The sequence below is a fragment of the Saccopteryx leptura genome, chromosome 4 (assembly GCF_036850995.1).
Source record: "Saccopteryx leptura isolate mSacLep1 chromosome 4, mSacLep1_pri_phased_curated, whole genome shotgun sequence".
NCBI lineage: Eukaryota > Metazoa > Chordata > Mammalia > Chiroptera > Emballonuridae > Saccopteryx > Saccopteryx leptura.
The window spans coordinates 100,882,337-100,910,131 of NC_089506.1; the positions used below are offsets into that span (position 1 = coordinate 100,882,337).

General features: G+C 45.3%; 1 protein-coding gene across 5 annotated transcripts in view; it reads right to left on the reverse strand.

The window, feature by feature from the left end:
- Positions 1-27,795, reverse strand: part of ENOX1 (ecto-NOX disulfide-thiol exchanger 1) — a 617,728-nt gene that overhangs the window by 101,390 nt on the left and 488,543 nt on the right. For all 5 annotated transcript variants that reach the window (XM_066380846.1, XM_066380849.1, XM_066380848.1 and 2 more), the window contains one exon: positions 24,726-24,843. In XM_066380846.1, the coding sequence (XP_066236943.1) occupies positions 24,726-24,843 (118 nt within the window). The remainder of the gene's footprint in view (positions 1-24,725; positions 24,844-27,795) is intronic.

Consider the following 27,795-nt stretch of genomic DNA (forward strand, 5'->3'; position numbering starts at 1 on the left):
ATGCAGAATCGGGCTCAATGGAGTGACCAGTGGAGAAACACATAAGATGCTCGTGCAGTGGAAGGACATGAGGACTGGTGATTTAGGATGCTTACTTTGGCACTGGGGCACAGGATGAACTGGAAGCTGAAGAGAATAAATAAAGGAAATTTTGTTTGGAGTATATGTGGGTGAAAAACCAAGAGGCAGCCAATTTTATAGCTTTTAAAAACTTATAAAATCAGAAATGACCAGGAACATGAGCTAGTGTTTTTGACATTGTGGAGCCCAACTTTAGATCTTGTCCACACCCTGAGACACCAACTTTTGACAATTCATTTGACCAATCCATAAGAAAATAGTTATGAGGCATCAAAACCAGAGAGAGGGATGTTGTAAAAGGGCAAAATTACAGAAAATGCAAACGATGAAAAAAGTGTTGGCACTACATAAGCACATTACTACATTTAGTTGCATTCAAAGACACTTAAGTCATTTCCTTAGGAAGCTCTATTTGGCCCTTTCTCAATTCAGACTGGCATTTTTATTATCATAACTGATAGCAGGTGTTTGTGAAGAAATCGATTAGTATGCAGGGATGAAAATTACATTTTCCAAATGAATTGCATAGTCTGCAAGATATGTTGAAATCTGTGTAGCAAAATGCAAGCAGCTATAAAGCATGTGCCAGCAACATTATTTAAATAAATTATCTGAACATAAATACATATGGGAAAGTGTACCATCCATTATTTTAGGGGTTCTCTTATAAGCCTGTGAAATGGCATGCTGACAGTTCTTATTCTTGGCTAAGCCAAGTGACTGCTCTTCCTGCCAAGTAGGATACAATGCTGTTTGTATTTCTGGAATAGGACTATGATATCATTATATATGTGTGTATGTGTGTGTGTATGTATGTATGTGTGTGTGTGTACAAACACACACACACACACACACACACACACACACACAGAGGCTCAGAAGTCAGAATGCAGAGTTGGACTCAATGGAGTGACCAATGGAGAAGCATGTAAGGTGCTCGTACAGCAGAAAGACATGAGGATTGGTGATTTAGGATGTTTAGTTTGGCACTGGGGCATGGGATGAACTGGAAGCTGATGGGAATGAATAAAGGATATTCATTCCCTTTTTATGTGTGTGAATATATATATGCACACACATAAAAAACCCAGCAGCTGTAACTCTACTCACTTCCCCCATCCCCAAATCAATACCATAGCCAATCTCATCAATGTTTTTACAATGGGGGCATATAACTGATTTACATTCTTGATTAAGTTATTTCAAGCTAGATTATCTGCGGAAAAAAATAAGTTGCAGTTACTCATGGTGGAGCAAAGTAGTTATCTTCTAAAGGGTGAAAAATTGTACACTGACTGCACTTCAGGCCACCTGTTTGTAAACATTATTCAGTGTCATGTTGCTGCCAGTGAGGAGTCCACCCTCCAGACCAGTAGATTTCCCTGGAAGAAGCTAGATTATTCTTGGACTGGAGCTCTGAAAGAAACAAAATCCTAATAATTTCTAACCTAATAACATTTCTCAGTGTATTAAATATTCAGAAATGTAAAAGTCCATTATTTCATTTCTCTTTTTTCCCCCTTCTTTAGTTCTTTCTGGGACACTGTATTAAATGGTTTTGAAAAATGTGTAATCAAGCTTCCTTGATAAAATTTACCCTTGAGAGACTGCACAATAAATCCACTATTCAAATAAGCATAAGGATTAAAAATAAACTGCAATATGCATCTTTTTGTCAGAATCCCCAAGGAGAACAATGTGTTCCAATAAATGGAATATTTAGCTACGAGCCACCACATGTGGATTACCGATTTTTCAATTAAAAAAAAAAGAACACAATAAGATACTTTAAATGTAAACTATTCTGAACATAATTTAATCTTCCTTTGGTGATTTTAAAGGCACTGTTGAATCCAGTGACGCCTCTGGATTGTCATTAATTCATTCACCAAACAACTGTTTATTGGGAAGCCATGTGCAAGCAACTGTAGCATATATCATACAAGGGTAGACCAGAGCAGCCATTGATTTATACTCGTTCAGGACCTTAGAAAAAATTGTTACTGGAATTTTCTGATTGGATCAAAAATGAAACAATAGCATTGGAAAGGCTTAGCTAAACAAGATTAAATTGCACTTTAAAAATTAACACCAGACTACTAAAATTACTAAAGCGATGCTAGTATGAAAATTGATTCAAAGATTAAATTGCACCGCTGAGGAAAGGATTTAAAGGTATTACGTCACCTCACGGTACTCTTTCCTGGATTTTATATAAATAAATCATCACTCTTTACATTAATTATGGTCAAAGTGACTTCCTCCTCTGTCTCTTGTATTACTTATTTGTGTTTCCATGGAAACAGACAATGGCATGCTTAACTTCTCTAAGTAAATAATCTGGCGAAAGCCTTGAAATCTCTTACCAACCTGAGCCAGCCTCAGAAAAATAATTAGCACTATATGAAAAATGTAAGTTATTTTGGGTTATGTCCCAGTAAGCTAATAGTATGTTAATATCTTTTTCATGCTCAGGCAAGAGGTAACTAAATAATAAAACACTTTAACATATTGTTTCTAATAATATCGGGATTTTGCAAGAACAGTTTGCCTTTGTGTCTTTGGGGAACTCTGTGTTTAATATTGTCCCCCCTCCCCATTCCCTTGCTTTGCCAGATGTCCTCCTGGAATGCAAGAGGACACTGCTGAATGGTGCTCTTCTTACAGTCTTTGACTCAGGTGGCCTGGGACAGGTTAATGCTGCAGCTCTAGAGAAGGAACCCAGGACCCTTCTGCAGGACTAACTTGCTCGGAATGGAGGAAAACCTTCCACTCTGGCCTCTGTCGGGGGAATGCCTCTGTTAGAGAGAGGTTCTGCTATGAAAACAGAGAGGATGGCCCCTTTAAAATAAACCCACATTTACTTCACAAGAAATTTGGAGATAACCCATGTTGAGGTTAAACTCACCCAGCTGGCTGTCTTGAGGCCTGATTTGAACCACTCAGGGATCCCTTCTACCTCCTGTCTCTCTCCTCTGACTGCAGAGCTCCTGAGCCTCAGTATAGTGAGGTTCCATTTAGAGAGCTGCGTCCAAGGACTCACGCTGCTCTCGGGCTCCTGAAGGACCACCATTAGCGTGCCTGCCCCATCCATTGAAACTCACCTATGTTCTGCTTTTGTAAGTACCCTGCACTTTCAATTGGCGTAAGGTGGTGAAAACTCTTCTTTGCACAGAGGTCTGCCCCCAGGGTCTTCACGAGCTGGGACAGGTGCAGCCAGACTCTCAGGTGATGAGTTGAAGGCACTGGCTCCTTGGGCTGCGGTCACCTCAGTGCCTCCCAGTGTCTAGGCTCAGAGCTGGGGAGCACGGTGAGACACCGGCTGCAGAGCCAGTCTCCTGCTGGACAGCCTCTGTGGTACCAATAAACCATAATCCACCTGTTTCAGTAACACCTGTATCACCACTGAAACAGCAATCTTCCTCATACTGCTCAAAGAAATTCCTTCTGCAACATGTTTGCAGGATTAATATTATCACAACTTAGCATTGACATAACATTTTATATTTGCAGTGTGTATTACAGTGTGTGCATTGGTTATTATTGGGGAGAGCTAAACAGGAGCACAATGCACTGTCTATTTCCGTCTTTGTGTGAGACCAATGGAATGAGGGTAATTTGGAGAGATCGGGTAAGCTAGATCCTGTTATTACAAAGGCTTAAATGTGAGTCTGGAGGCACAACCGGCAGCAGTCAACTCAGAAAAGAAATCCTGTCCCTCCCTGCACACAGCTCTTCCTAATGAAGTGGTCTGTACCAGTGGCAGCGACTGGGTGTTACTTCTGAGCTACTGGCACTATTGAGAATTCACATTGTGCTTTATCACTTTTCCTTAGACATTATCCTCTGATATCTCCCACATGGATCCTCACTATACTCAGAGAGGGAAGGAAAAAGGCATGCCTACGCCTTTCAAGAGGCAATGGCTGGCCTCAGCAATTCCCGTGTGCAACTGACACAGACGTGGACCTGGTGGCAGGCTCTGAGAACCACCCTGGGGAGTGCGGGCGCTGGGAGGAGGCTCCAGCTGGGAGAGATTTGAGGGAGGGCTCTTCCAGGAAGCAGGCAGGGCGGGGTGGGGCAGAGCAGGTGGCGATGGAAGTCATGCTCACTCGAACAAGGGACAGGAACGCCCGTGGGGCAGCCACGCATTGGACACGTTTGCACGGAGGCCCGCAGTCTGCAGGAGAGGTGCCCAGGCTGATGGCGAGGTGGGGGGCAGAGAAGCGCAGGCTGCATGGTTAGGAGACCCAAGGCCTGGCAGTGGGCACAGTGAGAGGGTCATGCACCCCCTTTTCTTTCTTTCTTTCTTTTTTTTTTTTTTTTTTGTATTTTTCTGAAGCTGGAAACGGGGAGAGACAGTCAGACAGACTCCCGCATGCGCCCGACCGGGATCCACCCGGCACGCCCACCAGGGGCAACGCTCTGCCCACCAGGGGGCGATGCTCTGCCCCTCCGGGGCATCGCTCTGTCGCAACCAGAGCCACTCTAGCACCTGGGGCAGAGGCCAAGGAGCCATCCCCAGCGCCCGGGCCATCTCTGCTCCAATGGAGCCTTGGCTGCGAGAGGGGAAGAGAGAGACAGAGAGGAAGGAGAGGGGGAGGGGTGGAGAAGCAGATGGGCGCCTCTCCTGTGTGCCCTGGCTGGGAATCGAACCCAGGACCCCTGCATGCCAGGCCGATGCTCTACCACTGAGCCAACCGGCCAGGGCCACCCCTTTTCTTTTGATTAGACTTCTGTTTTTTGTTTTCACTTTCAGTCCCTATTTCCAAGATACAGGACTACTTTTTCCCCCCTACCCTCTGAAGGCTTTCAAGATTCTTTCTAGGGACTCAGGCTTAGCCCAAGATACATCACATCATGACCCAAGTTTTCAGGAAGTCCCCCCATTCCCCCTCTGCCAGGTGCCCTCCTTCACAGACAGAGCCCTTTCCCTAGCAACGATGTGCAACCTCACCCCAAGTCACTGCCAGTCCTGTCCAAAGGGAGATGGTTTGGCCCTGGCCGGTTGGCTCAGTGGTAGAGCGTCAGCCTGGCATGCGGAAGTCCCGGGTTCGATTCCCAGCCAGGGCACACAGGAGAAGCGCCCATCTGCTTCTCCACCCCTCCCCCTCTCCTTCCTCTCTGTCTCTCTCTTCCCCTCCCACAGCAGAGGCTCCATTGGAGCAAAAGATGGCCTGGGAGCTGAGGATGGCTCCTTGGCCTCTGCCTCAGGCACTGGAATGGCTCTGGTCGCAGCAGAGTGATGCCCCAATGGGCAGAGCATCGCCCCCTGGTGGGCGGGCCGGGTGGATCCTGGTCGGGCGCATACGGGAGTCTGTCTGACTGTCTCCCCGTTTCCAGCTTCAGAAAAATACAAAAAATAAAAAATAAAAAAAAAAACAAAAGGAGACGCTTTAAACAGCAACCCTCCCCTGAAGAAATTACTCCTGTCAGATGATCTGCCTGCCCTGTAAGGGCCGTCACCTCTGTCTCCTCTTAACATGCAGGTTTCTCTTTTAACAAAGGATAACTTCTAATTTTCTTCTAGAAATTTACCCCTCAAAGAGTGATGTTTTCCTACCCCACCTAACACCCCTCCTCACTCCCCACAATATGAACTGGTGGTTTCCACCACATAAAACATGCACATTCTGAAGTGTGAGGAAGGTCAGCCCACAGTGAAGGCTGTTCTCCATTCTAGGCATTGCCCTTGGCAAGGAACAGCAACTTTCCCACAGAGCTTTTCTGTTATAACATCAAACATTTTGCAAAGGGGGGATAAATGGCGATGAATAGAAACTTGATGTATTATGAAATTGTACATCTGATACCTATATAATTTTTTTAAACCAATGTCACACCGATAAATTCAATTTTTTTTTAAAAAAAACACCAAATACTTGGATAACAAAGATGAGTTGAATAGAAAACCCTTTTCTTTGCTCAGTTTGCTGTATATAAACTCTGTTCAGTCTACTAATTGGGAACCAAGACTGCTTTTAAGCTTGGTGGGAAGCTATAGGCAGTGACTAAATGCGGGCTGCCCCTGAAGTCTCCTCCCTATGTCCCCGTCACCAGGGTTGGGGTTGATTTATGCACACTTACATGTGCCTGGCATTGGGACACAAAGAATCCCGATTCTTTCAAAACATACGACCAACAAAGAATGGCACTAGTATCAAGAACTGGCATTTCCAGGCCAGTCTTCCTCCAAGTGTGTTCCGCACACAGCCTTTGTCTGTCTCACCTTGGCATCTCTTAAATGAGACTTCTTGGTCCCATCCTCAACCTCTGAACCTGAACTTCCGGAATGGGGCAGGGGATATCACTTCAACAAGTTTATAGGATGAGTCTAGTGCATGCTAAAGCTTTAGAACCACTTCCCCAGCCTTTTAAAACCAGGTCTGGATTTCCTCAGGCTTCCTTTATAACCTTTCAGTCATATTTTTTATTACTTTTTTGACACCTGCTTGCTCTCAGCCTTTTTTAACAGTTTTTCTGTTACTGAGAGAGCCTTGTCCTCTCTAGCTTTTACCATTCGACATGGCCTTTCAGGATTCTCCGCCATTTGCTTCATGTTCTTACGTTTCAGTCATCTACCTGTTCCTCTCTGAATGCTAGTTACTGCCTCTCCTGTGATGATATTGTGACTGAGTGGGTTCATAAATCCTCCAGGCAGGATCGCCAAAACACCTCCTTCTGATCTTCTAGATGTTGTGCATTGCTTGTTTTTGCGGCTGTATTTCTGGAGAAAGTTCCTGCAGCAGCGGGTGTGTGGCTCACACCCAGGACAGGCCTGGCCAGAGTGCTCTGCTCTGGGGGACAAACCATCCTCGACAAGCCTGTTACTGGAGGACACAGGCCCGTTCTGTGCGCGAGCTCCCCACAGGCCCTTCGCCAGAGCCAGACCCTCAGAGCCCCTTTCTTTGGTATGTGTCCAGGCCTCCCTGCTTCCCTACCTCCCCCTGAGAGATGAGGAAACAGTCCCTGGCCACTCTCCCAGAGTCAGAGAATAACAGGGACTCTGTTCTTCATTCTCATCATATTTTTCTGCATCAGGCGACCTTTGTGTTTCCTCTCCTCCCAACTGGCCTTTTCCCCAATTAACCAAAGGCTACTTCAAGTGCATCTCGCACAGACATGATGAGGGGAATTCCCCACCTGTGTCATGCAGGGAGGACATCTTTAAACTAGTGACCTACCTCCCTCTCATTTTTTCTTTCTTTTTTGGTGACAGAGAGAGGGACAGATAGAGATAGACAGAAGGAAGGGAGAGCGATGAGAAGCATCAGTTCTTTGTTGCAGTACTTTAGTTGTTCATTGATTACTTTCTCATATGTGACTTGACTGGGGGAGGAGGGCTACAGCAGACCGAGTAACCCTTTGCCCAAGCCAGCGACCTTGGATCCAAGCTGGTGAGCCTTGCTCAAACCAGATGAGCCTGCGCTCAAGCTGGCGACCTTGGGGTTTTGAACCTGGGTCCTCTGTATCCCAGTCCGACACTCTATCCACTGCGCCACCACCTGGTCAGGCTCATTTCTTCTTTCTTTGATAATTTATTATTGCCTGTTGTCAGTCACCTGCTTTCCACTAAACCATCTTATCTTTTATTCCATTTTTATTTTCCTCTCATTCTCATATTTTATGACCTTACTTCAACCTGGGTTTTATTTCCCCTTCTTCCCCACCTTTACTGACAGCCATTAACCCTCATGTGACATGCCAGTGTTCTCGATCTTTTGTGCATCAGAATCACGTGAAGCATATTTTAATAACATACCTGGGGTTTGTATGAGCTTCCCAGGCCTGTCTCCTGTGCAGCCAGGGCTGTGCGTAACTTATGTATGCCTCCTGCTACTGCTCACCATTTTCACTTCTCAACACTGCCACTGTTGCAAAATGCCACAGAATCCCTTAATTGGTTATTTCTTACAGTTTTGAGGAAGCTCTCTTAGGATGAGCTTTACATTACTGCTGAGAAAGCTGAGGCTTGGAGAAGGGACATCATTTGCAAAGCCACTCGGGAAACAAAGCTAAGATACCTCCAAGGGGCTTTTAACCTCATCTGGTTCAAAGTTATTTCTTGGCTCTTTTCAATGACTGTGAACTTTCTCTTCCAAGGACACCAATTCCCACTCATGAAGGCCACTTCCTCAGAGCCTTTCTAATGATCTGACCACCCAAATGTCCCTCTCTTCAAAGAGCTTCAAGGAGAGCCTGGCATTGCTCTGTCAGGCCCAGAAAATGGAGAGGGAACATGGAAGGCAGCCTTCCCCAAATTTATTTTCAGAACTCCTGATTTCTCACTCATTCCGATGACTCCACTCACATTCTTCAACGGAACACATCTTCTCATTATTCCTTTCCGGCCCCAGCGCTTGAGTGCTACAAAACCCTGCTCCCATCAGCCTGGCATCCATCTTCTCGGAGTCCTTAGGCAGGAAAGGCGCACATATTTTAAAAACTGCCTGGATGGCTAAATTATAGCACTGTTTCCCTGAGATTTCCCTGAGAGAGGGTTGTTCGGATATTAAAACCCTCTATGTATTGATCATGATAATCTTTCTCAATTCCCCACAAAAAAGTAGTTTTTGCTTTGCTCATTAAAATGATTTGTTCTTGGTTTCTGATGAGCATCATTTTTTAGGTAGTGATGCTTTATCTTGACTAGCGGCTCCTGAAGAACCCTCTGCCAGCACGGAGGCCCCGGCTGAGCGAGATTCATCAAACGCAGATGCTTTTAAACACCTCTACCCCCTTTTCCAATTGAGAAATGGAGCTGTTTGGGCAAGTTTATGAGGTGACCTTGATTGAATTAAAGAGGTCAGGGATGGAGCACACTTCAAACTCAGACTCCATGATTTTAAAGAAATGACTTCCTTCCAATTAAGCTGGAATTAGCATGAGATATTTTATTTCCGAAAGGTTAAGAGAATTCCTTAGAGGAAGCAGCTCTCTTGTTACTGGCTTTTTATTGAACACCAGAGAGAAGGTGCCACGGAGAGTTTTATGTAGAGTGCTTTGTTAACATGGCGCTGATGATATGGCATCAATTACAATGTTCCTCAGGGGCCTGAGTGTTCTATAGAAGGGGCGAAAAGTCCAATTGAGGTTTTAATTGGTTTTAATTTCTATTTCAAAAGCCCAAGGATCTAACAACTCTCAATTAAAAAAAAAAACCTAATCAAGATGTATTTTTCATCTGCAGTAGTTTCAGCTTAGTCCTAGAGGAAAAAGTTTCAAGTGTTAACTTACTCATTTCTTTCTTGTTCTTCCCTTAACGCCATCCTTCACCATGCGGTTGTCACCCTTCTCTTAATGACCCTAAAGAATAGGTCGTTCTTCCTGCTCTAAAGTGCAACATGTAGAGTCTCTGGTATGTAATTATGGGAGAAGCATACCACGGATGGGGTGAGGAGAGATGGGACTCAAGTGGTCTTTTGGGGACTGCCAGATGTCGCTGAGGGGCGGTAGAGATGAGAGGAACCCTGGCCGTGCTGCTCTGCATCTCACGCCTCTGCTGCCGCTGACTGCAGAGAGTCGTGTGGACACGGTTACAATCAGAAAGAGGCCAGGGGGTACTGGAGAAAGAGACATGGGTTCTCATTTGAAAAACATAGTGCAGTGTCAAATAGATAATAGTGGTTTGTCATTATTTTGTGTTTTTCTGGTCTAAAGAAAATATCCTTCAACAGATTAAAAAATTTTTTTCCCTGGTTTTAATTTCTATCTATTCATTTAACAAAGTCTTGTCCACCTATGGTATAAAATGCAGTGCCCTGGCCGCTCAGAGGGGGAAAGATCCCAATGGTCTTTGAGGAGCATATGGGGTGGGAGGTCCTCCTTCTCAGCATGTTTTCACCCTTGTTTGCTTAGAACAAAAAACCAGAATCTTACCCAGGTGTAAGACAGAGTCCTGGTGAGCAGATGTACAGAGCTTCTCAGATACTCTCAGCTCTTACAGTTTTGTGAGGCGGATTTGATCCGCTCATCTTGCTGAGACTTCTGAGACAGAGAGCGGACACTCTATGAACTGGGACCCAATGCTATTCCGGAACTGTGATGGCATGCTACCAAAATTTTCAGTAGATAAGCAACACTCTCAGATCAAATATTGAGTCTCAATTAGTCTTAGAATATTTTGCTTGCTAATTTTTTCCTTAATCTGACACTGCAAGTAAAATATTATCATGGTCTCATGCACATCATGAGAATTCACCAAATATTTGTTTTAGTTTGTTACTACTTTGTATTATGTCATTGCTTAAGACAACTCATGGAGGCAAAGGCTAAGGATGCAGAAATGAATGACTTTAAGATGCTCAGATTATGTAAACTATACTAGGAAGATCTAGCATAGCAGGTAGAGACATTTCTTAAACAACTGACTCGTAAATAACTAAAGGAGAAATCTCCTATCGCCAAAAGATTTGGCACATGTGCGTTATCATTTAAGTTGTGCCTAAAAACTTATAATCACAAAAAATACTCAATATAAACTTGCAAAGTTTACTCAGCATTCTAACTCATTATTGTTGGTGATTGAAAACAAAACAAAACACATTTTCCTCATTAACTTAGAACGTGGGGTGGGGAGGGAGAGGACATATTATTTCTGAGATCTCTTCCAGACCAAAATTTCCCTGAGTCTGTACATCTCAATAAGATGAATAGGATTGTAGATCCTCTCCCACAGACTTTTACTTTAAAGATTTATTGGGAGGTCCACCTCATGAAGAAGAGCTTCAGGAGCGGGAAGCAGGAGGAGCACCTCAGTAAGTCCTGGAGTTAGATGGAGAGTCAATAATGCTGATGGGCGGGTAGGCTTTCCCCGGCCCTGGGGGCTGCAGAGGACACATGGGGTGAGGTGGGAAAACAAAAGGCTAACACTGCAGCTCAGATCACTGCAGATCAACCCTCGAATCTGTGCCTGTGATTTGAGAAATGTCTTTTTTTTTTTAACCTTTTTGGAGAGTTTGGCAGTGGAAAACACAGGTTGTGACTGCGTAGTTTACCAAAGAAAAGCATTTATTTTACTTCTTGCCTGAAGCCATAGAGTAGACTGCTTTTGAGGAAGGAAATATATATCACTCAACTAGAAAAGGGATGGTGCCAGTTTTTTAAATATAGTATTTTCAAAAGTTGGCATTTCTGTTGGAATGAGCTTAGAAACAGTTTCTGGATGCACTGCCTGTGTTGAAGCCAATCTCTGGTCAACAGAAAATTCAGAAAAGAATAGGAAGACTAAACATCAGCCCCCATCAGCTTCGTCTGGATTAGAGTTCTCAGGAAATACACATCTCCAGTGTACCTCCGCCTCTGAACGGCATCCCGGTGCCGTGCACACGGTGTTCAAAATGCTTGCTTGATTTTATTCGGCTACTGACTCTTATGGTGGTACTTAAGGCACTTCAGGAACATTCTGATGCTTTTTTTCCTATAAAATTTAGATGTACCATAGGAAGGTCATGGACCTGGAAAGAAGGAAACTGGTATTGAGTTTTAAACATTCTACTTATTAGCTTGGACAAATAGCATAACTTCTCAACATGAAAATGCAAATTCCTCTTTGTGAATAGAGGAGGATATTCAAGATGATTTCTAAGGGTCTTTTCTACACCAGAAGAGACTCGTCATTGCCATTCTCTCTGTGGGTAAAACTCAACATGTCTGCCTGGTTTAGAACTTGAATTATTTCTTGGATCCTTAATTAAACAGTTATCAAATATGGTTAGCCTTTGAAACAGGAAATGGTAAGATGGTGTGGTCTAGGAAGGTAAGCATATTACGTTAAAATTGAATGTGGAAATTCCCTAGTTTAAAGCAAAAGAAGGTATTTCAGTAAATGTCCATCTGATACTAGTTACTGTTCATTACTACTTTTTCATCCCTGAATAATTAAAAATGGCCAGGTGATATTCCCTTATAAATTTTATCAGATTCTTTTAGTTAATTTTAAAGTTAACATTTATGGTAGCTCAATTATTAAAATAATACATGTATATATTACGGAAGCATTTTTGAGATGCACAAAGAAGAAAAAAAAATCATCTTTTATCATACCACATCATCTAGAAATAACCACTGAGAATGCTTTGCTCTATAGCCTTACAGATCGTCCCCTAACATACAAGTTATGAGTCCAGCACATACACAAACACACAACTGAAATGACCTAAACATTGATTTGTAACTACTTTTACCATATGAACAGAACTATCTAAAATGGAGTCACTAATGTCAAGGGGTCCTGAAGTGGAGCCAGAAGGCCACTGGGGATGTTGATCTTAAGCACGTCCATGCCTGGGTGGCACAGGGACTTTTAGACTGTGCCAACCACAAGTAGCTCCATCTGTTGCCATTCTCAGACTGAGGCTTACTCCTATGAACTCCAATCTAGCAAATAGCATATTAGGCTATCCTATATAAACTAATGTTAGTTATTTTTGTCTACACAGATCATTCTTTTAAATCAACGAAGTAAGCCCAAGGGTTTTTGTCTTTGTAAATATTGCCTTTTCCCTCTCTCCTCGGAGTACATTTCAGGCTTCTCCTGGTTGGGTATTTTTGTTGTTGTTATTGTTGTTTTGTTTTGTATTTTATGACAAAGACAGAGAGAGAGATAGTGAGAGAGACAGATATGGATAGACAGACAGGGATAGACAGACAGGAAGGGAGAGAGATAAGAAGCATAAATTTTCAGTTGCAACTCCTTAGTTGTTCACTGATTGCTTTCCATATGTACCTTGACCAGGGGGCTACAGCAGAGCGAGTGACCCCGTGCTCAAGCCAACGACTTTGGGCTAAAGTCAGTGACCTTGGGCTTTAAGCCAGTGACCTTTGGGCTCAATCCAGTGACCATGGAGTCATGTCTATGAAGCCACACTCAAGCCAGCGACCCTGTGCTTAACCCGGTAAGCCCACACTCAAGCCAGTGACCTCGGAGTTTTGAACCTGGGTCCTCTGTGTCCCAACCCGATGTACTACCCACTGCACCACCACCTGGTCAGGCTCAGGCTCAGGCTCCTCCTGAATCTGCATCTCCAGACTGAATCCCTACAGACCCCAAATAAAGTTCCAGTTTTCTTTGCAGCCTCAGTTCTTTCTTGTTTAACAATCACTTAGCAATATATTGAGAACCTTTTCGCATGCCATTATTATGGTCTTCTAAAACATGACTCACTTCAGGGCTGCACAGAGATATAGGACTAATTAACCAGTACCCTAATGGTAGATACTTACCGTATTTTTCACTCCATAAGACACACTTTTCTTTCCCCCAAAAGTGGAGGGGAAAATGCTCGTGTGTCTAATGGAGCAAAAAATAAGGTATTTTATTAAATATTTTAAGACACTATTTGGTTCAGATTTTTTTTTTCTTATTTTCTTCCTTAAAATCCTAGGTGTGTGTGTCTTATGGTCAGGTGCATCTTATGGAGCAAAAAATATGGTATATGTTTCTAGAGTAATTCTGATAACTGAAAATGTAGGTAACTGTGTCAAGTGGCAATGATCCAGATGGCCCAAGCGGAAAGCAAAGGCCTCTGGGACACAGCAGCTCTAGAAGTCAGGGAAGGCTCCTTACAGAGCCTGCACCACCCTGCCTACAGCAATATAATGCAGGTTCTGCCTCGCAACTTCTGCTCCAGAAACATTCCTCCCTACTTCTCTGCTAGTGTGGGAGTCAAATAAAATTCCCTTCTCCAGCCACTTCCCAGAAGGCTTCACACATAGTGCCCTAGAACTGGGGAGAAGAGTAGCTGAGTACTCCGTCCCTCTCTGGTGTCAAGGACATTCACCCAAGTAAATTACGAGAAGAGTCTCTAAGCCATGTATTGAATAGATATGTGAAGGCTTACTATCATCACAATTTTTAATTCTATAAACTTCCATGTCCAGGGCTTCTAAGTACAGTAAGTCCTCCCTTAACATGGTTGATATGCTCTTGAAAACTGTGACTTCAAGTAACAACATGGGGCAAAACCAATTTTACCACAGGCTAGTTGATATAAATAGGCGTTAAGTTCCTGTGGTATTTTTCTGATCACAAAAACATCACCAAACTTCTAAATAAAGAGCCTAGCACTTCTAATATTAAACACTGAAGTAAACGTGAGCTGTTTATCAGCTTTTAAGATAAACATTTAAGAAAGATTAATAAAAACAAGTAAGATCATTGTTTCTAGCCCCCTTGTTCCAGTTAAGGTTAAGGTAGCCAGATGACACCCCAGGAGGTCAGGGCACAAGGTGGCAACTGGCCCTGACCCAGACGGGGCAGGATAGGACACCGTTCCGCTGCTGGAGGCACTCATCCCACGTTCACCCAGACTGGGATAATTTCAACACTTAACCAATCTACCTCTCATAAACATCTTTGGGATGTGGCAGGAAACCACAGTACCTGGAGAAACCCATGCAAATGTGGGAAAACATGCAAACTCCACGCAGACAGTGACTATGGCCCGGAATCAATATTTTTTTCTCATCAGCATAACAAAATGGCATTGAACAAAACAATGTTATACTAGAAACGGCTGTATAAGTACCATGCAGTGGCAGGTGGAATTTCCAAGAAAGGGAAGTAAGTACTTCTTTTAATTCTTTCTTTCACTAGTTGTGTGGCACTGAATGTGTATGGCTAACTGGAATTCTATAAGATGCTTTGCTGCCCTCACTTTCTGTATTCATATGGTAGACCTAGCATCTTCAGGGCTTTCATTAATTAAGCTTATGAGCAACAGTATTTGCAGAATAGCTTTATGCCACCAATGGGGCTTTGATAAACAGTGTAGTATGAAAGCGGAGGAGAATTAGGACAACGACATTCATAAACAGTAACTACATCATTGTGTTAAGAAGTTGCTCAGAGCATCCGTTTTAATGTCTGGTATTGATTCTTCTGGCCAATGTCCCACACTAACAGTGTTATAGTCACACTTTAAGTTTTAGATGGAGAGGGTACAGAAGAAAATCAATAGATACTATCTTTCCACTACCAACCAGCTACATATCTATAGCTCCTCTGACACACTCATATTTAAGGGACCCGAAAGAAGCTTTGGGAGGGCTGGCCCAGTTATCAGGCTTTTAATAATCTCAGGTATTTGCCTCGAGCACCTCTAAGATAATAGCGTCAATTCTCAAAAGTTCCCACAGAAGAGCCCACAGTCCAGAAAGGAGACACACAATCTCCTCTGATTTCCTATTTCATTAACACATACAAAGGAAGCTGTAAAAAAGCATTCACTTGTTACACAAGTTCTCTCTGAAAACAAAACCATGTAGAATTATTGTGTCTGAACTTTAAGAAAATACGCAGAGAAACATGCTTATATAGTTAGGCTGTGCAGAAGCAAAAAAAAAAGGAACCATACTGTCTTTTGTGGGGTTATATCTAACACAGTTTTATTTTCTTCTTTCTTTATTACTCATTAGTAGATCTTTCAAACTTACTAGGTATTATTTTTATATGAAAAATAGATTCTCTGTGTGAAACGCTACCTGCACTGAAGGGGCAATGAGTTGACCTCCAGGCGGTGTTTCCCATTAGTGCGGGCAGAGCCCCGGGCCAGCGCCTGGCAGACTGTGGCGAGGCGGAAAGGGCTAGCCCAGCGCAGGGCTCCAATAAAATGTAACAACTGCTTCCTTACCCTAATGACCGTTTAAAGTATGAAAAAAGATACCGAAAGGTAGTTTATTATTTCGTGCATTTAATATTTAAATAAAAACAATAAAAGAGCTACACAAAACTAAATTATGTCATAAGAAAATTTTAAAATATTAATGAAAATGTATTAAATGATACCTGACAAAAACAATCAAACTGTTACTTAAGATATTTCCATATTGCTTCTTGACTGGTATCCTCACTTGCAATTTTTTTCACCTATGGACAGATTAGACCTTATTAGGGTGCTTAGAATATGCTATTATGCAGATGAACATTAAAAAAGAGTAAGGAATTTCAATCTGTCACTTCCACATCAGGCAGCTGCCCAGGTGCCCTGATTACGAGTGCTATTTTAACAACCGGTTTGCCAAACTCAACAAAAAAATTAGGTATTGATTCTGATGAACTGGTGCAAACCAGCAGAATCCCACCACTGGGCTAATCCCTGTCGCACAATCAGAAATTCCTACCTACTATTTATCAACTAAAAGGAAAAATTAGGAATAAATACCACCAAGAAATTTTTCCCTACATTTAGGAGAAAGGGAAAAAAACAACAACTCACAAACTTACCCAGATTCTGTCATCTAAACTCCTTTAGAAATACTGGTGTGTTTTTTTCCCCCTGAAAGTTGTGGAAAGCACACTTAAAATCTAACAGTGCTGTGTTAATTTTGCTCAAACACAAGCTGCAAACATATTTTAACATCTTGTCAGAATGAGATACAAGAGTGTCGATAAAATGACACTAAAATAAATGTAAATTCAGATTGCTGTTACAAGTGGTTGCCTGGCTCCGGGAAGATGTTGGGTTGCTATAGTATTTTCCATAGCAACTTTGCATCTTATTACATAAATATTCCCTCGGTGTCCCTAAAGCCTGCTAAGAAAACAGTATTACATCTCTCTCCTATGGAATGATACTGCATCAACCCTTATCGGAATGAAATGCCCCCCAAAACGTAATAAACCGTAATCACGATAATGGTGTTCCTGTAGTTAACAGGAAGCCAAGCACCAGGGCTTGTGTGCAGGCGGGCGGTGTTAAGGCCTGGTACTCACTGGTCACTCCTCTACCCTCCCCAGGTCAAGCTCTGTGTAGTTCTTCCTCACAACGGGCTGTTAACTTCCTCACTCTTCTCCTCTGCCTGCCAACGACCCGTCCGCCCAAGCCCTTCACCGGGCTCCATGGGCGTATGGCACTCGGCAAGAAGCCAGCGCTTAGCAGGGCCCGAGTCTGCTCAGCAACGCAGCTGGGAGGGTGAGCAGCCTGCACACAGGAAACCACCCCGAGAGCCCACCCCGCTCCCAGCTGCTAGGGGCCCGGTGGGCCGCTGGAGGACCTCCGTGAGGACCCGCCTGGGCTTGTATGAGTGCCATGCAGCTGGGAGGGTGTGCTGCCTGCACACAGGAAACCACCCCGAGAGCCCACCCCGCTCCCAGCTGCTAGGGGCCCGGTGGGCCGCTGGAGGACCTCCGCGAGGACCCGCTTGGGCTTGTGCGGGTGCCATGCAGCTGGGAGGGTGTGCGGCCTGCACATAGGAAACCACCCCGAGAGCCCACCCCGCTCCCAGCTGCTAGGGGCCCGGTGGGCCGCTGGAGGACCTCCGCGAGGACCCGCTTGGGCTTGTGCGGGTGCCATGCAGCTGAGCAGTTTGGGTACGGGGACAATGTGCGCTTTCCTCAACGCAATGCGATTTCATCAGCACCAATCGATTCTGCATAGAACACACAACTATGGACAATCTATGCATAGTTGAGGGAGATGTCAGGGATAAAAGGCATTGTCAGGTGCTACAGAAAAATCAGAGTATAAGGGGGCTGAGCTTAAAGACAGTTTGGGCTCCAAAAGTGAATTTACAAAACAGATCAACACAGTCTGGCTGCACAGAAGGAGCGCTTCCTTCACAAAGGACCCTGCCCTACAGGGTCAATTCAATAGCATCTGTCTCCTGCATTTAAAGGGTAAAGCAATTTACAAAAATACCATTTTGTATTTTTCAGAAACATGTCCATTATGAAAAGGGAACTGTAACTGTATATAAAATCAGGGCACTGGAGGAGTCTACCCAAAATAAACATATATTTGAATTCTTTGGCAAGAATAGCAAGAAAGGAAAAAAAAAGTAATAAATAAAGTCTTGTCTCTTTGTAAATGAAGCTCTATTTCAAGAATTTAGGAATGAAGCCGGCTACTCAGCCCACCTGGGAAGATTTATTTCATCATCTTTAAGCCATATTAGTTTTAATTAATCACATTTTCTTGTTAGGCATTTGGGTTCCCAGAAGATACTCTTCTGTGCTTGAAAAGAAAATGCCTGTCTTTAACTTGGTGGTCGCTGACAGACACTCACCACCTCTGTGTCCGCCTTCAGGCTGCCATTACCTGTGAAAACCGATGTCCATGGGCAGCTTCTCTTTCCAAGCTCCCTCCCACCCTGACACGCCTGCCTCTGGGATCTGCTGGTCCAGGGAGCTCCACGTCTGTGGCAAGTGGCTGCAGACTAAGCCATCTCACTTTCCGTGTCTGAACGCTCTTGTCCCTCTGCTGAGTTCTAAACAACTGCAGAGTAAGCCCGCCTAGATCAATCAATTCAATTCCATGGGAAGCTTCTACCAGCTGTGAGGGATAGGGCCCCCTTCAGACGGTCTTGGCCATGGGCTGGAGGACCCTGGGCTCACATCCAGTGGCCCTGTCCTTCTGTGCCCAGTCTGGTGCTGGAGGTGGCAGTGAGCCTCTTCTTAGCTCCTGCCTGACTGTAACCTTCCCACTGGGCATCCTTTACATTTTTCAAAAGCACTCCCATGCAGGAAAGAAACTAAATCAGAAAAACAGGCCTCCCTGGTGTTCAAAGAGAACAAGGGGAGAGCCAGAGAGAGCCTTGTTATTAATTTTTTTCAACTGAAGTTTCCAGCTACATATGAAACTATTCAGACAAACTGAATCCAACTGAACTTAATTCTGAATCTTGAATTTGACTCAGTTGGCTGAAAGACTTGGCAAATCTTTCCACATGACTTTTTAATAAATTTAAAAAAAAAGTCTATACCTATGTTTTTGTGAGTTTCCATGCAAAATTAACAACCCAAAAAACCACTCTTCGTAATTAAAAGTGTTTGCTACCCTAAAGAACTCAGGGTTTAAATGAGGTAAAATTAAAACCCAAGAACATCTGTGCATTATGAAATGGTTTAAGGGTTGTCTGTTAAGCCAAGGATATATTAGTTTTACTCTTCTAAAATCTGTGTTCAATGTACAACATATACTTACTAAATATTGGATGAGATATGTTCCCTGTGTAGTGATGCTCATTTAGGTTTATACCGAATTCAAATGAATGGCTTTAGAACATATTTGGGATTAGACCTTGCATTTTTATTAACTTAAAATGTTTATTTCTTCTCTTCTAAAGCGTCTCCCAGCCTGGAGGCAGGGCAGGCTGTGTCTAACCTCTCCATACCCTCTAGGCGCACAGTGCCTTGAACACGGGAAGGTACTTGACAAGTGTTTGGTAATCATTAGAATGATGCCAAATTTCAGCTTTCTGAGACGTGGCCTATCAAGCATGTAGCACTGAATTTTGTATGTATAAAAGTTCAGGCCATTTGGGGAAAATGAATTGTCTTTGTTTAAACATGCTTATTCATGCTTGCTATTTAAATTTAATTAAACAAATGTCCTTAGGGTTACCATCTTCCTATCAACTTATGGAGCAGAGGTGTGAAAGCAAAGACCAGAAGAAAGGGAATACAGTATGCAAACTGAAGTCAACAAATATTTCTTGAGTACTTCCTTGGTGACAGGCCTGGGCCTGGGCCTGGTGCTGGAGGATGACTGAGGTAGCCGGCAGCGTTAACAGTCATCACCTACTTACTACGTGCTCAGCACTATATGGAAGAGCTTTGCAAGTATCCATTCATTCAAGGCCTGGTGCTGGAGGATGACTGAGGTAGCCGGCAGAGTAACAGTCATCACCTACTTACTACGTGCTCAGCACTATATGGAAGAGCTTTGCAAGTATCCATTCATTCAAGGCCTGGTGCTGGAGGATGACTGAGGTAGCCGGCAGAGTTAACAGTCATCACCTCCTTACTACGTGCTCAGCACTGTATGGAAGAGCTTTGCAAGTATTCATTCATTCAAGGCCACCGTGCTGAAACCAATCAGGTCGTGCCAACTGAGGCCTCTTTGTGAGACTTCGTCTTTTTTTTTCTCTCCCCTATGCTTTCCTGCTTCACCCCCACTGCCACCCTGGGGCAGAGAAGGGGTGAAAGAGAAAAAGACAGGGAGATGGAGAATGAGAGGGAGGGGGATTCGAGTAGGAGGCAGACTATGCAATGATATGTTTGGATTTTTATCAAAAACTGTCTTCACTGGCTTCAGAACAGGTTGCCAATCTTCTCGAATGAATGCTTTGATAAATCTGTCTTCGTTTTCAAATTTATTAATAAAATTCATTTTTATTTTTATCAGCATCTTAGTTTAGCTCCAGCAAAAATTTTTTCCCCTTTAAATTTGGCTGATGAGGAAGAGTGTACAGCCTGCCCAGAATTATATTGTAGTTACCGCAGTATGGGGGAACTCTTGCCAAAGACACAATGTAAATTATGATGTGTGGTGCAAAGTCAAAGTGCAATGAAATAGTCTTCCTAACCAGAAGATCAGAGATATACTAAACAACTTTGATTTTTTTAAAAAAAAAGACGAATGAAACCCAAGGTATCATACAAACCCTTCCATAATCCACTGTGCCTTCTCTAGGCACCGGTTCTCTCTAGCGGCCCCTCAGAAATAAACCTGTGCACGTTAGCTTCTGTTCCAGGAGACAGAGGCCAAGGCACGCCAACATGGTGGGCCAAACTCCGCTCTGTGGGGGCCCACCACAGTCCTGGCACGGGCAGGAAGCTCTGAGAAGCCTGTCCCCCCTAGCATTTCCGAGAATGCCTGGGTCAGCGACTCCTCAGGGGGTCCAGGCTAAATGTCACTGATATAGCAGAAAGGAGAAGGGCAGGGATTCTTTAAAAGACAGAGCCTTTTACTTCTATCTCCACATCTGGCAATTCCCCTGTCGGCATACTGGAGCTACATTTTAAGCGACCTGCTCACAGGTTCCTGACAGATGCAAATTTGTACCTAAAGCTAGTATTGTGTCCCTGAGAAAGGACCACTGGAGGTGTGTTTGCCTCAGGTGTCGGGACCTCGGCCCCCGTCCCGTGTCCTGCGACAGTTCCGAGGGCTGTCTTAGGCTCGTCAAGGCTGACGAGAACTCCTGCTCTCAGTCTGCGTCCCCGCCTGCAGGGGAAGGAAGACAGCTGCTTGCTCTGGGCAGGGCCTCCAGGGCCCAGGGGAACAGAAAAGGGTCCTCGCTTTCCCTTCCCTCCAATCAGTCCTGAGCTTTCCTCACGAAACACGTGTCCATCTCATTTTGAAAAACACGAAGAAGACTGCACTCCTGGGGCACTGGCGTTTGAACTCGGGGCCTTTCATCTTTTCCCTCGGTGCTCAGTAAATAACCTGCACTGTGTTGGGCTCGTTAATCCTACTGACCAAATAACAAAACTGGTGAAAGCTTCTAAAAGTTCAGGTCTCAATTCAGGCTCTTTCCAGAGGCCTGGGGAAAATGATGCCAGGTCCAGGAACAGGGATCTTCAGGCAAACTTCCAGGGAGCACCCTGAGGTCCCTGCGAGGGAGAGGTCCCTGCGAGGGAGAGGTCCCCGCGAGGGAGAGGTCCCCGCCTGGGAGAGGTCCCCGCCTGGGAGAGGTCCCTGCCCGGGAGAGGTCCCTGCCCGGGAGAGGTCCCCACGAGGGAGAGGTCCCTGCCCGGGAGAGGTCCCCACGAGGGAGAGGTCCCCGCCTGGGAGAGGTCCCCGCCAGGGAGAGGTCCCCGCGAGGGAGAGGTCCCCGCCTGGGAGAGGTCCCCGCGAGGGAGAGGTCCCCGCGAGGGAGAGGTCCCCGCGAGGGAGAGGTCCCCGCGAGGGAGAGGTCCCCGCCTGGGAGAGGTCCCCGCGAGGGAGAGGTCCCTGCCTGGGAGAGGTCCCTGCCAGGGAGAGGTCCCTGCGAGGGAGAGGTCCCTGCGAGGGAGAGGTCCCTGCCTGGGAGAGGTCCCTGCCAGGGAGAGGTCCCTGCGAGGGAGAGGTCCCTGCCTGGGAGAGGTCCCTGCGAGGGAGAGGTCCCTGCCTGGGAGAGGTCCCCGCGAGGGAGAGGTCCCTGCCTGGGAGAGGTCCCCGCGAGGGAGAGGTCCCTGCGAGGGAGAGGTCCCTGCCTGGGAGAGGTCCCCGCGAGGGAGAGGTCCCCGCGAGGGAGAGGTCCCTGCCTGGGAGAGGTCCCCGCGAGGGAGAGGTCCCTGCCTGGGAGAGGTCCCCGCGAGGGAGAGGTCCCCGCGAGGGAGAGGTCCCCGCGAGGGAGAGGTCCCCGCCTGGGAGAGGTCCCCGCGAGGGAGAGGTCCCCGCCTGGGAGAGGTCCCCGCGAGGGAGAGGTCCCCGCGAGGGAGAGGTCCCCGCGAGGGAGAGGTCCCCGCGAGGGAGAGGTCCCCGCCTGGGAGAGGTCCCCGCGAGGGAGAGGTCCCTGCCCGGGAGAGGTCCCCGCGAGGGAGAGGTCCCTGCGAGGGAGAGGTCCCTGCCTGGGAGAGGTCCCCGCCCGGGAGAGGTCCCCGCGAGGGAGAGGTCCCTGCGAGGGAGAGGTCCCTGCCTGGGAGAGGTCCTCGGCCTCTGTGGGCTCTCCTGCAGCAGAGATCGGGCCGTCCTGCAGGGGCACAGCTGCTGCTCTGGTCTAGGAGATCCCCTCTGTGAGCCTGCTGTTCTGAGTCATTATTCTGGCCCTGTCCTTAAAAACCTATGAAATTATACACATTTCTTACTTGGGAAATTGATAGGTTAAAAAAAAAAAAAAGTCAACCCCTTTCCTTGCCCCTCACTCCAAAATAAGACCACAGAGTCAAATAAAGATTTCTGATGAACTCAATTCTTTTCTCCTACACCTACTTTGTTAAGGATGTTAAGGATACAAGGTTCATGTAAACCTACCCCTTATTTGGAAGCTTCAGTATGATGAAAGGTTTCCTGAGAAAAAAAATTTTAAATGTTTTTATGGGACAATTTCATTGAATTTAAGAAAATCTCCCTAAAACTTGCTTTAAAAAAAAAAATCTATGCATGCTTGTACAATAGAAACACTGTGAGGAAGGCAGGTTCCTCAGCCCAATAATCACGCAGTCCTGAGAAATCCGGCATCATCTTACTAGGAGACACACACTGACACAGAAATGCTGGGTTCGTTTTCCAGACAAAGCAATACATGGCTTCAAAAACCCGTGGTATGGTACCTTCTTATATGCTAAGCTTTTCTGCAAGGTTTAAGTGAACGGAATGTAAGGATAAAGGAAAGCCTTCTGAGGCAGCAGTTCTCAAACTTCAGCATGCATCACAGTTCCTGGAGGGCTTGGACCACAGACAGCTGGATCTCCAGTAGGTCTTGAGCACGGTCTGAGAATTTACATTTGTAGTAAGTTCCTAAGTGATGCTGATGTGACTAGACTAAGGACCGCAGTTTTGAGCACCAGGGCTCTAAGGAAATGAAACTCCCTTCCGACATGCCTGGATGAAGGAGCTTCCTGTGGCCGGCATGCGTACCTGCAGCATGCTCATCTAAAGACCGGGGGAAACAGAGCATTCTGACCACTTGGCAACCGTGCCGACCTAACCGTTTGTGCAATCTTGATTTCGACTTCTACCAACAAATTAGCAAAGGTCCTCTGTTTCTGGTCATCTGAATCTTTCTGTTAAAAAGCTTGGGACAGGCCCTGGCCGGTTGGCTCAGTGGTAGAGCATCGGCCTGGCGTGCAGGAGTCCCGGGTTCGATTCCCGGCCAGGGCACACAGGAGAAGCGCCCATCTGCTTCTCCACCCCTCCCCCTCTCCTTCCTCTCTGTCTCTCTCTTCCCCTCCCGCAGCCAAGGCTCCATTGGAGCAAAGTTGGCCCGGGCGCTGGGGATGGTTCCATGGCCTCTGCCTCAGGTGCTAGAATGGCTCTGGTTGCAACAGAGCAACGCCCCAGATGGGCAAAGCATCGCCCCCTGGTGGGCATGCCGGGTGGATCCCGGTCGGGTGTATGCAGGAGTCTGTCTGACTGCCTCCCTGTTTCCAACTTCAGAAAAATAAAAAAAAATAAAAATAAAAAGCTTGGGACAAGTGAGTGTTTTACTCACGGGTACATACAAGGAGAAAGAGCAAATCTAAGTCATGTCTCTAATTGTCTTTTTTGACAACAGTGGCAATTGTGGGTTCTCCCAGGCCCTTTAGACAACATACTTACTTCCTTGTGGACAGGCAGTCTCCCTTGGCTTCTCCTATGTGTGAGTGAGCATTTCTCCGGCCTGCTTTACAATACCAATGGATTTACATATATGTACATAATTCAAGGACAGAGTTTTAAATCAGCATCTCAGATGAGATACTGTATATGAACCAAGGCTCACCCTGAGCATCTCTCCTTTTTACAACTCAAGAGTGATGCCCCTTTCTTGATACAAAATGGGCCAACCCTTTGTTATAGGTTAGGTGAACTCCAGTTCATTGGGAACAAGTCTAATTCCCAGCATGCTGGCTCAGAGGCTAGAAAGCTCCTTTAGGGATTAAACAATGTGCATGTTAGCAGTACCCTGACTGAAACTAGGTTTTATCTGTGTTTCAGCCTCAGTGCTGGGTGGCTACCAGACTCTGGAAAAGAATTTTTATGGGAACTGGCAGGTATCTCTGAAAAAAGTATAATAGCCCAAGACCTACATATAAAGAAACAACTGGAACAATTTAAATTACTATGTTCCTAAGAAAGAGTTTAAGGTTTTATTAATAAATGGCAGTCACTCAGAGATGAAAGTTTAGTGTAATTCAAATAGATGTGAGTTATGTGGTCATTTTCCAATATATCTGTCCCGTCTGGGACTAGGAAGATCGTTACAATAGCTTAGGGGTATGTGGCGGTTCTCAGCGTTACCTGATTCATCGACTCTCATTTTTTTAGTAGGGCTGTCACAGTTCTCATCATCTGACATTTCCATTTCTTCTTCGCGGCGGATGCCCATGAGTTGCTCACTTTGAGCGTTCCGGAGCTCCTGAAATTTAAGAATACACAATCGTCAGTCACTTTTCCCAATGGTCTTTTAGTGTACTGTGGCTGACATATGAGCACTTAGAATCTGAAGTATTTTTCCCTCCCAGCACTGCCCCACCTAATCTGGGACAAAGCTCTGAGGGGTGTAGGAGGCGGGGGGTGGAAAAACAGAAATCTGGTATCAGATTTGGGGAAAATTCCTGCTCACCAATGACAAGTCAAGGGCTCTTCACCAAATTATTCAACCTCTTAAGTCTCAATTTCCACATTTTTAGAAAAGGAGATAATCATACTAGCCCAGTAGGGCTGTTGTGAGGACAACACAGAACCACCCATCACCATGACTGGCACAGAGGACGGGCCCAGAGCCAATGGTCAGTAACACAAGCAAGGAAACTTTTCAAAGACCCAGTCTGCCACTGACCCACTGTGTAGCTTTAGGAATAGTTCTTCATCTCTCTTAGCCTCAACTCATTCACCGAAATATTGTGATAATCATAATTTTGATAATAAGTTAATGTACGTAAGACACTTAGCATCATGCTGAGCACTTGGCCCTCAAAGTTTGAAAATGTAGAACACTGTTATTCTCTGTGCAAAACAGTGCTCTTCCATATGAGCCTGTGCCAACGTGTGATCACACTCACCCTCTCTCGCACACACACATCCCTTTCGGATATCCAAATGGTAAAATAAATTTTAAAAAAATTGGAGAAAATAAAAACAGATGTCTTCTTTTTCTAGTGCTTTATATTATTGTGTAGAGTTGACTGTTTTTGCTGTGATGGTTGTTTTAGCATCACTTTAAGATCTTAGGATCATCTCTTACATTCTCCACCTATTAGAGGAATGACTGTAGTGAAGGCATTCAATTTCTCTGAGCTTTTGTCTACTCACACATAAATGAGGAACAGTAGTGACGTAGGCTGTCTGAATGCAAGTGTGCATGTGAAACAGGTAAAAGTAAATCATAGCATACATCTTTTATAACTGGGTCTAAACACCAGGACACTGTCATCATTTATGTGAAATAATTATATTATTATTCGTATCAATCTATATATTATATATTTGTGAAACCTTAGGCTTCTGTTCTCTTACATGTACTGTCCTCAAAAAACAAAAACAAACAAACCCAGAAAGGGTTGCTTTTTTTTTTACCTCATGTAAATTGAAATCTGTAAATAAATGTCAAATAGTTAAAATAATTTCACTTTATAACAAATAAACCTTTGAGTAATACTAAGGTAAATTACAACACCTAACTATTTATGGCAAGACTTTGAGCCTAGTTCGAGGGCCCACTCAATCAATGTGCATGTATTAGTCTGTTATAGGTTCTCTCAATTGTCTTTTCTGCTTAACTCAGAGATTTTAACTGTAGCATGATGGAAAGTCTGTATTGTTGTAGTATTCTCACAAAAATTAGGGGATATTTTATCGCTTCATATGAAATGATAAAATATTCTCTAATTTTTGTGAGCAGTATATTTACATGGTCAACTCTGAACCCTGAGAATCACCACGAGAAAGGGGCGAGAAGGGGGTTTACAGAGAGGTAAGGTCCCTGGAACGGGGACATGCATCACAGGGCCGTCCTGACAGGCCACCAGGCTGATGACCCATGTCTCCTTACTTGACCATGCCACCCAGCAGAAAGAGGTGCCAGTCCTGCTTAAATAACAGCAGTGGGTACTGGAGGCAGTTAGTGGGGCCGTTTTTAGGTTGTGGACAGGTAGTTTTTTCTGACAAAGAGCCCAATTCCCAAAGAAATGTCCTGAAAATATATACTTCAAACAAGGAAAAGTCAGATGGGAAGAATAAATGAGGCTGAAAGAGCCTGTTGTTTAATCCCTACAATTAATGACAAACTGTCATATCGTAGCTGTTCTTGTGGTGAAGGGAGGCGGAAAGGAAAAGAAAAATAGGAGGAAAGAAAATAAGCTGAGGGTGTTTCCACAGGCGCCTCTGGTTCAGCAGTAAACCAGGAGTACACTCTGACAAGTCTGTAGAGGTGTTGCAGATAATTAACAGATGCTGTATGTGGGAATGCGGAAAAAAAAAAAATCAAGCCAATTATCAAGCTTATATGCAACTGAGAAATCGTCCACAATGTTAAATTACCAACTGGTACTTAATCAATTAAGTGACATGGAGGAGAGAAAATCAAAGGTAATTGAGAATTTTATTTCCTGGTATATCAAAAGAGGCAGTGGGAGTGTCACAGAGTCACAAAGACCCTTTCCAGGAGCACCTTTTGGGATTGCATCGATTTATTTCTACCTTCCCGCAGGGAGCAAAGCAAGCAGGCTTTCTCGGAAAGGAGCAGGAAAGCTGGCGTGTCCGCTCAGCCAAGGAGAGGATGCCCCAGCACCAGCACGGGGAGGTGCGGGGAGGGGACCAGACCTGGCAGGAGAGGATGCCCCAGCACCAGCACGGGGAGGTGCGGGAAGGGGACCAGACCTGGCAGGAGAGGATGCCCCAGCACCAGCACGGGGAGGTGCGGGAAGGGGACCAGACCTGGCAGGAGAGGATGCCCCAGCATCAGCACGGGGGAGGTGCGGGAAGGGGACCAGACCTGGCAGGAGAGGATGCCCCAGCACCAGCACGGGGAGGTGCGGGGAGGGGACCAGACCTGGCAGGAGAGGATGCCCCAGCACCAGCACGGGGAGGTGCGGGGAGGGGACCAGACCTGGCAGGAGAGGATGCCCCAGCACCAGCACGGGGAGGTGCGGGAAGGGGACCAGACCTGGCAGGAGAGGATGCCCCAGCATCAGCACGGGGGAGGTGCGGGAAGGGGACCAGACCTGGCAGGAGAGGATGCCCCAGCACCAGCACGGGGAGGTGCGGGAAGGGGGCCAGACCTGGCAGGAGTGTGAATTAAAGCAACAGCTGATATTTGCTGACACTCATCTACTAATGACAGCCATTTGAGGCACAGGTTTATTCAGCC